At 43.8% G+C, this 12,603-nt stretch overlaps 1 protein-coding gene across 5 annotated transcripts in view; it reads left to right on the plus strand.

Moving 5' to 3' along the window:
- Positions 1-12,603, plus strand: part of usp25 (ubiquitin specific peptidase 25) — a 182,985-nt gene that overhangs the window by 75,593 nt on the left and 94,789 nt on the right. For 4 of the 5 annotated variants that reach the window (XM_052015231.1, XM_052015232.1, XM_052015233.1 and 1 more), the window contains 4 exons: positions 8,150-8,287; positions 8,932-9,008; positions 10,898-10,971; positions 12,250-12,407. In XM_052015231.1, coding sequence (XP_051871191.1) covers positions 8,150-8,287; positions 8,932-9,008; positions 10,898-10,971; positions 12,250-12,407 — 447 coding nt within the window. Of the gene's footprint in view, positions 1-5; positions 2,384-8,149; positions 8,288-8,931; positions 9,009-10,897; positions 10,972-12,249; positions 12,408-12,603 lie in introns of those variants that run through there. The other variant, XM_052015236.1, reaches the window with a different exon arrangement.

The following is a 12,603-nucleotide window of genomic DNA, read 5'->3' on the forward strand; positions in this document are numbered from 1 at the left end:
GCTTTAGCCTGCCAGCTTTGGTTGGAAACACAAGAGACTGCAGATGCTGGAATCTGGAGCAAGAAGCAAACTGCTGGAGGAGCTCAGTTGGTCAGGCAGCATCTGTGGAGGGAAATGGATTGAGAGATAGAACATTGAACAGTCCAGCACAGGAACAGGCTCTTCGGCCCACGATGTCTGTGCTGAAGCACGATGCCAAATTAAACGTCCCCACTGCCTGCACAGAATCCATATCCCACCATTTCCCACCTGTCTAAAAGCCTCTTCAACGCCACTACCTTATCTGCTTCCACCACTACCCCTGGCAGCACATTCCAGGCACCTAACACTTTCTTTGTGAAACCAAAATAAATTGCCCTGCACATCTCCTTTAAACTTTCCCCCTCTCACAAAGCCATGCCCTCTAGTAATTGACCTTTCCATCCTGGAGGAAAGGACTCTGACTATCTACCCTGTCTTTTCCATTTTATTAACTTCTATCAGGTCTCCCCTCAGCCTCTAGTGCTCTAGAGAAAACAGCTTGCAATGAGTCGCCACGCTCCAGTGCCATCTTGTAGACAAACCCAAGTTTGTCCAACCCTTCCTTATAGCTAACACCCTCTAATCCAGGCAGTGTCCTGGTGAACCTCTTTTGCATCCCCTCCAAAGCCTCCACATCCTTCCCGTGATGTGGTGACCAGAACTGCACACAATACTCGAAGTGCGGCCTAAACAATGTTTAGGTGCAGGTGAAGTCCAGATGAAGGGTGTCGACCGGAAAGGTCAACTGTCCATTTCTCTCCACAGATACTGCCTGACCCGCTGAGTTCCTCCAGCAGCTTGTTTTTAGCTGGTTGGATATGTGCCTGGAGGTGTTATTGCATCTCCCTACCATTCTGCTCATATGCAACAACCATATCCTCAGAGTGCTGCCTTCCCACAGCCAGTCGAAAAGTTTAAATAAACTTTCCATTACCCTATCATACCTTTTGACTGGAGATCAAAGTTTTTCTCCCTCCCAGTGTTCAAAAAGTAAATTTTTAAAACTTTTAATATAATGACTGATTTTATCCCCCCTCAGAAATAACACTCAGAGATTAATATTTAATTATGGCAGCTGTGGTTCAGTGAGCACTACTTCCGTCTCCCATTCTAGAGACTTGAGCACAAAAATCTGGGCTTCGGTGTAGTATTGAGGGAGTGCTGCACTGTCAGATGTTACGTGACAGAGGAGATGCTGTGATAACTTGCCAACTGCTCCCTCAAGTAAATGTAAAATATCATCAGAAACTATGTCAAGGTAGAGCAGGGTAACTCACCCTGATTTTCTGGGCTAATATTTATCCCTCAATCAGCATCCTCGATTATCTGCTCATTTTAATGTTGGTGTTTATGGAAGCTTGCTTTGTGCAAAATTATTTGCAGTATTTCCATAATATTGACCAAACTTGGAAGAGGAAAGTACTTATTTATAGAGCCATAAAACACAGAAATGAACCCTGCGGCCCAATTGGTCCATGCCGACCGATGCCTATCTAAGCTAGTCCCATTTGCCCGCATTTGGCCCATATCCCTTTAAACCCTTTCTGTCCATGTACCTGTCCAAGTACCTTTTAAATGTTGTTAATGGAAATTGGTAAATTTGTTCATTATTGTCACATATCTATTATTGTCACATGGGCAGGCACGGTAGCATAGCGGTTAGCGTAACACTATTACAGCGCCAGCGACCCGGGTTCAATTCCGGCCGCTGTCTGTAAGGAGTTTATACATTCTCCCCGTGACTGCGTGGGTTTCCTCCGGGTGTTCTGGTTTCCTTCCACATTCCAAAGACGTACGGGTTAGGAAGTTGTGGGCATGCTATGTTGGCGCCAGAAACGTGATGACACTTGCGGGCTGCCCCCAGAGCACTCTACGCAAAAGATATATTTCACTGTGTGTTTCGATGTACATGTGACTAATAAAGAAATCTTATGTACTGAAGTACAGTGAAAAACTTCATTGAAAAACCATGTACCTGCCCTAACCTCTTCCTCTGGCATCTCATTTCATATACAAACCGCCCTCTGGGTGAAAAAGTTGCCCCTCAGGTTACTGTAAAATCTCTCCCCTCTCGCCTTAAACCTGTGCCCCCTAGTTCTTGATTCCCCAACCCTGGGAAAAAGACGTGTGCAATCACCCTAGCTACACCTCTCATGATTTTATACTCGACTGTGAAACACGTCAGGATGGACTGAGTTTGTGAAAAGCACCACTGTAATGCAAGTCTTTTTCTTAAAATTCCTCCCGGCCAATCCTGGAGTGTCGGTGTCCCTGATCCCAATGGCACAGCTAAATCTGGCTTCTACCAAAATCACCAGAATGGGTGTGAGCAGCTCCAGGACAGCCATTTACAAACATACAGGTAGTGCTTGAAGGTTGTTTGTCTGAACTATCTTCTTATTGCCCTGAAACCCACTTGTCTGTATTGGTATTGGTTTATTATTGTCACTTGTACCGAGGTACAGTGAAAAACTTGTCTTGCATACTGATCGTACAGGTCAATTCATTACACAGTGCAGTTACATTGAGTTAGTACAGAGTGCATTGATGTAGTACAGGTAAAAACAATAACAGTACAGAGTAAAGTGTCACAGCTACAGAGAAAGTGCAGTGCAATAAGGTGCAAGGTCACAACAAGGTAGATCGTGAGGTCAGAGTCCATCTCATTGTATAAGGGAACTGTTCAATAGTCTTATCACAGTGGGGTAGAAGCTGTCCTTAAGTCTGGTGGTACATTCCCTCAGGCTCTTGTATCTTCTACCCGATGGAAGAGGAGAGAAGAGAGAATGTCCCGGGTGGGTGGGGTCTTTGATTATGCTGGCTGCTTCACCAAGACAGCAAGAGGTAAAGACAGAGTCCAAGGAGGGGAGGCTGGTGTCTGTGATGCGCTGGGCTGTGTCCACAACTCTCTGCAGCTTCTTGAGGTCCCAGACAGAGCAGTTCCCGTACCAAGCCGTGATGCATCCAGATGGCAGGGCTTGATTGCAGTTCTTGATTAGTAAAGACGACAAAGGTTATGGGCAGAAGGCAGGAAAATGGGGTTGAGAAGGAAAGATAAATCATCCATGATCGAATGGCGGAGCAGACTCAATGGGCCAAATGGCCTAATTCTGCTCCTATGTCTTATGGCTCTGGAGTTGCTGAGGACATTTAAGTACAGAAGCAAAAATAAGTCAGCTTTTAACGATTGCAGAGAGTTAATGAGTCCACTCTAACTACTGTAATGTTAGTTTATCCAGATCCAAGGACAAAAAGCAAGTAATTCAGTTTAGAAAAACAGATAGCAAGCAGAGGTTCAGCATGGATGGCAGAATGAAAAACAGTGCTATCTGCCAGAAGTTTGAGGGTTTTGCCTGCATTTTGCATTCTCCATTTCTTCCCATGCTCTTATCTCGTGACTTGGGAAGGCTTGATGAACTGGAGATAAGATTAGATTAGATATCTTTATTGGTCACACGTACATCAAAACACACAGTGAAACGCATCTTCTGCCAAGAGTCTACAATAGCCTAGTAATTTCTAGGGTAGGGACATGTTCGGCACAGCCTTGTGGGCCAAAAGGCCTGAGTTGTGCTGTAATTGTTCTAGGTTCTAAGAGCGTTCTGGGGGCAGCCCGCAAGTGTCGCCACGCTTCCGGCGCCGACATAGCATGCCCACAACTTCCTAACCTGTACGTCTTTGGAATGTGGGAGGAAACCAGAGCACCCGGAGGAAACCCACGCAGACACAGGGAGAACGTACAAACTCCTTACAGACAGCAGCCGGAATTGAACCCGGGTCACTGGCACTGTAATAGCGTTATGCTAACCGCTGCACTACCATGCCTGCTCTGCTTTGTCAGCTGGCATTGAAAACACCCACCTTAAAGGTTCACAAAATTAATACGTTTTATTAGCAAAATATATTTGAATACTTGCATAATAGTATCAGAGACAAAGTGCTGGAGGAACTGAGCAAGTCAGGCAGTATCTTTGCCTTCAGTGCACTGACAGAATCCTGGCCACATTCCCGTCCCCTCTACCCTGCATTGCAGCTCCCTCTGGTGGCCAATAATTGATCCATTCCAAGGGCCAAAACCAATCTTGTCCATTGGAAGTGTTCACTTGATGTGCAACTAATTTTCTTCTATCCTGCCCAAATCTTGATTCTTTTTTTAGTCCAGTTTTGTTGCTGAGAAATTTCAAAGTCAGCTGAAGCTCCCTATAATTTTAATTTTCTTCAGGGATGTGTACATTGCTGGCAAGCTGTAGCATTTCTTACCTTCCCCAATTGTCTTAGGAAGGTGGTGATGAGCTGCTGCCTTGAACTGCTGCAGTCCATGTGGTAAAGATGCTCCCACAGCAACGTAGATTTACAAGTCAAAGTTGAGTTTATTGTCATGTGCACGAGTACGTGTGTGCACAGGTGCAATGAAAAACTTACTTGCAGCAGCATCACAGGCACGGCGCATCAGATAAGTCGCATTCACAAGAAAAACATAAATATAAATTAAACAATGTTTACAAGAAAGAAAGAACTAGCGATGATGTTGGTCAGCTTTGGGAGAGATGCAGTATATGAAATGAAAAAGTAAACTGCTGGAGCAACTCAGCAGGACAGGCAGCATCTGCTAAGGGAAATGGGCAGTTGATGTTTCAGGTCGAGACCCTTCTTCTGGACTTACCTGGACAATCCAGATGAAGGGTCCCAACCCAAAACTTCAACTGTCCATTTCCCTCCACAGATGCTGCCTGACCCGCTGAGGTCCTCCAGCAGTTTGTTTATTGCTCCAGATTCCAGCATCTCTCGTGTCTCCGGAATGAAATGTAAGGGAAAACTTCCTTTACTTGGTCTTGTAAGTGTTGTTTTCATTCATTTGTTCACATCATTCATGCTGCATCCCCTCTTGTGAAAGTTTGTTAATTGTATTTCTCTGCAGAAGCAGTTTTGCTTCGTGGCCTTGGTCTGTGTTAATCTGAATAAATTAACCTGGACAGTGTAGGTTCTCATATGACTATCTAAACCATCTTTCCAGTTTTTCTTAAAAATCAAACTTCTGCATTTATATCTGTATTAATTAATCTAATTTCATAACTTCCTGCTCATTTATTCTCCTGATGGAATCTCTAGCACTTGTGTTTAGGTTAGGAGATTCTAGAATTTTTTTGGGGGGTTCATTTCTTCTCTGGCCTTTCTCCACCCACCCACCTGTGCCCTGACAGGACTGGTAAGTGACTTGGTCTTGAACTTCACAGTAGATTGAGACAACCATCAGTTTTTGATGCTGGTATTTTTATATCAGCCTTTCCACTCCCTGAGTCTTTGTAGAAAATGTCTTGATCAATTGCTGGTGTCAGCTTCTTCCTTCCCATTCCTTCAGCAGGGCCACTGGACAGTGAAAACAGTTCACCTTGCTGATTTTCAGTGTGGAGTTTGTACTGTAGTGCGAGGCTTTTGTCATGGAAGTTTTATAATGGTGGACATGAGTGCTGTGAGCCAGTGAACAGTCCAAATATACTGTACATGCTGAATAATGGATGTGTCTGCATTGAGTGATCTGAGCTTTGCAAAACTGGTGTAGAGTGCGTTTAAGATATCTTTATTAGTCACATATACATCGAAACACAGTGAAATGCATCTTTTTGCGTAGAGTGTTCTGGGGGCAGCCCGCAAGTGTTACCACGCTTCCGCTGCCAACATAACATGCTCACAACTTCCTAACCTGTACGTCTTTGGAATGTGGGAGGAAACTGGAGCACCCAGAGGAAACCCACACAGTGACGGGGAGAATGTACAAACTCCTTACAGACAGCGGCCGGAATTGAACCCGGGTCACTGGCGCTGTAATAGTGTTATGCTAACCGCTACACTACCGTGCCTGCTAGAGGAGCATACTTTTATGGAGGAAACTTCAGATGACTTTATTCCCTGGAATGGAAGAGATTGAAGGGTGACCTGATAGAGGTATATAAGATCATGAGGGGCATAGACAGGGTGAAAGCACACAGTCTTTTTCCCAGGGAAGGGGTGCTAGAAACAAGAGGGGATAGGTTTATGATCAGAGACAAGAGATTTGAAAGGGACATCAGGGAGGTGCGTATTTGGAATGAGCTGCTAGAAATAGTGGTTGAGGCGGGCACATGTGCAACATTGAAAAGCAGTCTAGATAAGTACATGGATAGGAGAGGTTTAGAGGGCTATGGGCCAAACGCGGGCAGATGGGACTAGCTCACTGGGCAGCGCAGTCGGCATGGACGTTGGACCAAAGGGCCTGTTTCCGTGCTGTATGATTCTATGACTCCAAACCTACAGCATAATGGGGATCAACGTAACATCCAAGTATAATCCTCTTCCATGTAGTTGTCGATAATGTTACATGAGCCTGCTGTTAACATAACTGCTAAAAAGAATGCAGCTAAGAGCCAGTGTGGTGAGAGGACATTTCGAAATAGCATCACTAGAAGGGAGTGGGTCATCCTCTTCCATTTTATCTGTGTCAGGATCATTCTAAAGGCTTTGAATACAAAGTGTGGCAGGTGGCTTTGAACTACTACCCTTTCCCTGTTAATCCTTTTGTGTTCAACAAGCTTACTGAGTGGAGTGATTTCTATAGGAAGGTTTATCAGGTCAGTCATAACACGAGTAGGTGCAGAGTAAATATCAGTGTCTTGCTTTTCTGCTTGCTTCAATGTTTATGCTAAGCTGAAAAGGATACCAATTGTTCTGTGGATCACTTACAAAGATAATGAGTAAGGTCAGACTGTGCAGTGTCATGACACAGAGAGGTTACTGGCTGGCTTAAAGGTAGACTCTAGGGGTAAACTAGGGCTATTTAAAGTGGCAAGAAATAGAAAGATGATCCTTAACAGGATCATTGTGTGAGACACTGGTGTTCATCATTTTATATTAATGATGTGAAATTAGAAATATAATTTCTAAATGGGATAGGCCGTGCCAAAATGATAAGGCATTAATAACCTTCCAGCATGGACATATTGCTGGCGAATTTTTAAAAAGGTTGTATGTTACTAATAAAAAGACAAGAAGCTATATGTTGTCAAGGAATAAAGGGATCACAAATACACAGACCTGTAAAGGTGGTGATGAAGGTCAATAAGATCACAAGTCCTAGAGTTTATTTCTGGAGGAGTGGGGAATGTATCAATCCATGTTTAGACCACACTTGGAGAACGGTGTACAGCTTTGGTTAATGGGTACAGAGGTACGAGAGAGAGTGCGGAAGAGATTAGCATGATACCAGAATTATGAGGATATTGCTGGCAAGTACTGCTGTAGTAATGTGCAAGATATTTTAAAATCCTCATTCCTAGTTTCCAATTCCTTCCGACATCCCCCAGATCTGTAACACCCCCAGCTACGTTCCTGCACTTCCCCCTCCGAGCTCCTTCCCTCCGCCCCCTCCCCTCTCCAAGATCCCTTCCCTATTTGCACTTGAGAACGTGCTGGTGAGGCACCTTCTTTAACCTGTGTGGTGAAGATACTTCCACACTGCTATTAGATAGGGAGTTAAGGTCTTTGACCCGGTGATGCAAGGATGTTGAGATGCACTTGACTTGGAGGGAAGGTGATTTGTGTAACTGATGCCCTTGACCATGTGTAATGGAGGTTCTATGGAGCCTGTCATTCTCTTGGCGTCTCGGTCTTTTTGCTGGTCCCTGTACAACACTGGTCAATATTTCTATCTTCCAGTGGTCTTGTCTCAGCTAAAATTTATCAGTAATCTAAAGGATAAGATTTCTTTATTAGTCACATGTACTTCGAAACACACAGTGAAATGCACCTTTTGCGTAGAGTGTTCTGGGGGCAGCCCGCAAGTGTTGTCACGCTTCCGGCGCCAACATAGCATGCCCACAGCTTCCTAACCCGTACGTCTTTGGAACGTGGGAGGAAACTGGAGCACCTGGAGTAAACCCACGCAGACACGGGGAGAACAGACAGCGGCCGGAATTGAACCCGGGTCACTGGTGCTGTGATAGCGTTACGCTAACTGCTACACTACTGTGCCTGCCCCCTTACCAGAAATATGGCATGCATAAATCCTTGAACTAACTGTGCTTAATGCTCTTCCGCGCTTTGTGGGCTACCTGATTCCGGTTGTATTACGGAAGTCTCTCTTTTATTTCCCCAGGAGCGTCGGAATCTTCCATTTATGCGCGAATTAAGGCATCTATTTGCGCTAATGGTCAGTTCCAAGAGAAAATATGTGGATCCTTCAAGAGCTGTGGAAATACTGAAGGATACGTTCAAATCCAATGACTTGCAACAGGTAGGATTTGGGAGGTGGGATCATTTGGGATGTGCAGGGTCACAGTTCATATAATATGTTTAGTTTCACTTTCTCAAACCAGTGAGATCTGAAGCCTGTGCGTGCTTTATTTGGGAGGAAAAGAGAGATTTTTCAGTTTTTAAAAAAGTAATCTTATTTATGCGTCTGATTTCTGTTACACTCCTTTCCCTTATTGTGTAAAGCCCACTGTAACGCCCATTGGGAAATATAACCAGATGCAAAACTGGAACTTGGATTATTTAGTCCGTCACACATTGATCTTGTAACGTCCTCCAGCCTCTCAACCCTCTGCGTATTCCTCCATTTCTTAACTTCTATTTCCTCACCTTTCATCTGCTTGTCTCCTGGTCTTCCTACAGCTCACCACCTCTCCATCTTGTTCTCCTTCAAAGTACTCCGTGAAGCTGATTCCTTTCACCAAACTTTCAGCGGTTTGTTCCAATGCCTCCTTACATGGCATTATCAAATTATAGAAATATAGAAAACCTACAGCACAATTCAGGCCCTTTCGCTGATAGTTGCTGCTGCCCACTGTGTTAGAATACTCTGCCATGTCTTAAACACTCAGGTGTGCAGAGAACTTACTCCAATAAATATTTATAGTCCTCTGTCTTATTTTGTAGCAAGACGTAAGTGAGTTTACACACAAGCTTTTGGACTGGCTAGAAGATGCCTTTCAGGTGAAGGCAGAAGAAGAGAGGTAAGCTGAGAGGCACGCTAAGGAGAAATTGTAGCTACTCTCCTGTGGAATTATTCATGGTCCACATGAACTGCCCTTCTGTAATGTTACTTATTATATGCATTAACTTCCCTCCTATGGTATCCCTCACGAGATACCCCACCTGTGAATTTGCTCATTGTTCCATGTAAGTTCTTCTGCATTGCTCATCGCTGTGCATGGGTCGATCTCATTGTGATGTTACTCATTGTTCACCAGTGTCCTGTACCTTGCACAACATTCCATATTAGTGATCTGAATCTGCGCTCCTGCAGCTTTGCTTGTAGATTCATGCAAGCAGACATTCTGTGACACTTTTATTGGTGCTCAGTCATTGTGGACACATTTGGAGGCACTGATTAGATCTTGGTGAGCGGGTGGATGAAAGTCTGGGTCAGTGGAGTACAAGATTTTAAAATCTCAGTGGATCTTGAGAGGAATTGGGGTTCGCTGCCTCATTGTTAGAGCTGTGAAAAGTGGTAGAGAGAGCAGTAGGAGCCATGAAAATATTTTATATGTGTAGATGATCAAAGCTGAGTTTATTGTTATATGCACAAGTACATGTGTGCACAGGTACAATGAAAAACATACTTGCAGCAGCATCACAGGCACATAGCATTAGAGACAAAGATTTCCCCTCCTACCCCGCACCTGCCTATCACTATCTCTTACCTGCATCTACTTATCACCACCTTGTGCCCACCCCACCTCCCCTCTTCTGTCCACCTATCACTGCTCTGCTTTTCCCTCCTCCATATTGGCCCTCCCCTTTTCCTATCTTCAGCCCTGAAGAAGGGTCCTGACCCGAAACGTTGACCACCTGCTTTTCTCCACGGATGCTGCCTGGCCTGCTGAGTTCCTCCAGTATCATCGTGTTTTCCCTCTAATGTCTTACTGTTTATTTTCTGACAGACAGCATTATGACAGATTATCTGGTGGGGTCTCGCTTTTGATAAATTGACTGATATTTCCTTTGGTACAATAAAATTCGACTCATTTTGATACACATATATAAGCTGATGCTCATCAACTTAAAAAAAAATAAGAGGGCAAGGAATTTTATAACTTGAAATTCACAGAGGGACCACATTAGGCAGACTAATAGTGGCCAGCAGAATAACGAACCAAACTAAGATGAGATTTGATGACCTCCTATGGCATTTTATTGGTGCTCAGTCATTATGGAGCCATTTGAAGGCACTTACTGGATTTGGTGAGCTGGTGCATGAGAATGTGGGTCAGTGGAGTACATGATTTTTAAAAAGTCACTTGATCTTGAGAGGAATTGGAGTTCGCTGCCTTGTTTTCAGAATTTGGGGTAAGGTGGCCTGTTTGGTTTAAGTTAATGCACAGAATTACAGTTCTTAAATTATATTATGTCGCATTTATAGCACCAAGAGATACCTTTCAGCAAACCTGCACTCTGTTGGCTTCTGGGGCTCTCTATTATACTATGCAGCTTCAAGCAAGCACAGCATCTTGAACAACACTGGAGCTAGGCATTGCTCTCCAGGCGACACACTTAAAAGGACCATGTATTCAAAAACACACAAAGCTTTGATGGATTAGACAGGGAGAAGCTGAGGGAAGAGATGTAAGAAAATTGAGGGGAAATAAAAGAAAAGATTGGCAGTAACTCATGATCTGGAACTAACCCCATAAAAGTTAATGGGTAGATTCAGCAATAACATTTGAACGTAAATTGTATATTTATTTGAAAAGCAGTAAATTGGACAACCCTGGAAAGAATGTAAGAGTAGAGCTAACTGAATGACTGTTAGCACAACAGCAGCAACCAGTGGTGCGTGATTCTGTCAGCATGTCCAACATTGTAGTGTGTTGTACAAACTTTTCTCTTGTTACTTTGTTAGAGATGGTGAAAAGCCAAAGAACCCGATGGTGGAGCTCTTCTACGGGCGATTCCTGGCTGTCGGGATGCATGAAGGTAACATAGATCGAGGCTAATGTCGTGAAGATGTTACTTAGTGACTTCAATTTTTAATGCAGTTTTGTTTTAAGACAAAGAGAAGGCAGAGCTTGTCTGTAACCCTTTTTGTGTGATTTTACCTCTTCTGCATTAATTTGTGACCTTCAAGCATTGCTCATTTACGAACAGCATTGGTCAGATACAGGTTAAGTCACCGTCCTTCACTGTTCCATCAAAGAATCACAGGGCAGGTAGAGGATAGGTTAGAAATAAAACTTCCTTATCACGTCCATATGTGAGGTTCCTCAGCTGGTACGAGAGTAAACTCTGTTTATTAGCTAATTGGTGCAGGTACAGTGGTGCAATAACTTGTTCTATATCATTCTTGTGAGGTGCATCAGCAACGAATATGAATTTTCTTTTACCAAAAGCTGAGTACACTGGTGTCAAAGTGCTTAAGTTACCAGACTAGTCATCTAGGAGTCTGGTCTAATGGTCCACCTGAGTTCAAATCCCATTGTAACTATGGGACTTAAATTCAGTTGTTAATCTGGAATTAAACAAAAATACTAGTTACTAGTAACAATGACCACAAAAATTATGAGATTGTTGTGAAGGCCCATCTGTCAGGGGAAAGTCTCTACTATCCTTATCTGGTGTGGTCTATCTTCTTCTTAGGCAGTCCTTTGAGATTGAGGATGATTTGTTTCCACTCTAGTGTTGTGGCTTTTGAGGCGGCAAGTAACCACAGACCCTTCCTCGGACAGAGCAGATGATTGACGGTGCAAGTGGATGGGAAGTTTGTGAGCTGTAGTCTTTCTGCTGCTTAAACAGGGCTTCTGCGTGCTCCAGTGCAGTACTATCTCGGTATTACCCTGAATTTGCCTCCTCCATTTTGAGTGGTCCTGGTCCAAGGTTCCCAGGGTCACGGGGGTTGTAATGCTTCTTCAGGGATGCTGTCTATTTATGACTCCAGACCTACCAATGGTTGACTTTTGGATCTCTTCTGACATGGCCTAGCAAGTCCCTCAGCTCAAGGACAAGATAAGATAAAGATATCTTTATTAGTCACATGTACATCGAAACACACAGTGAAATGCATCCTTTTGCTTAGAGTGTTCTGGGGGCAGCCCGCAAGTGTCACCACGTTTCTGGCGCCAATGAATGATAAATGTTGGTGATACCCATGTCCTGGGGAGTAAATATGAAAAATAAGGCACTAAATAGAACATATTTATTTGTCCTAAAATGAAAGAGCATCTGATTCACTTGAATGCACCTCAAACTTTGCAACAGGGAAGAAGTTTGAGAACTCCGAGATGTTTGGCCAATACCCATTGCAGGTGAATGGATTTAAGGATCTCCACGAATGTCTGGAAGCTGCAATGGTTGAAGGCGAGATCGAGTCAGTACAGGTGGAAAATTCTGTTACCTCTGCAAAGTCTGGACAAGAGGTGAGTCATTTCTGTAACTCATGCCCTGCTGAAGGTGGTGGCCTCACATGTAGATGTATTGAAGGGTGAGGCAATTTTAAGGGGCTTTATTTTGGCTCAAGTTTCACCACAGTCTATCCACTAGCAAAAACCCTGAACAAATTTTCTAGTCGAAGTGGTCTTCCTTTCCTCTAAGATTCTTTGCCACGTTACACTA

Source organism: Pristis pectinata, chromosome 4 (assembly GCF_009764475.1).
Source record: "Pristis pectinata isolate sPriPec2 chromosome 4, sPriPec2.1.pri, whole genome shotgun sequence".
Taxonomy (NCBI): Eukaryota; Metazoa; Chordata; class Chondrichthyes; order Rhinopristiformes; family Pristidae; genus Pristis; species Pristis pectinata.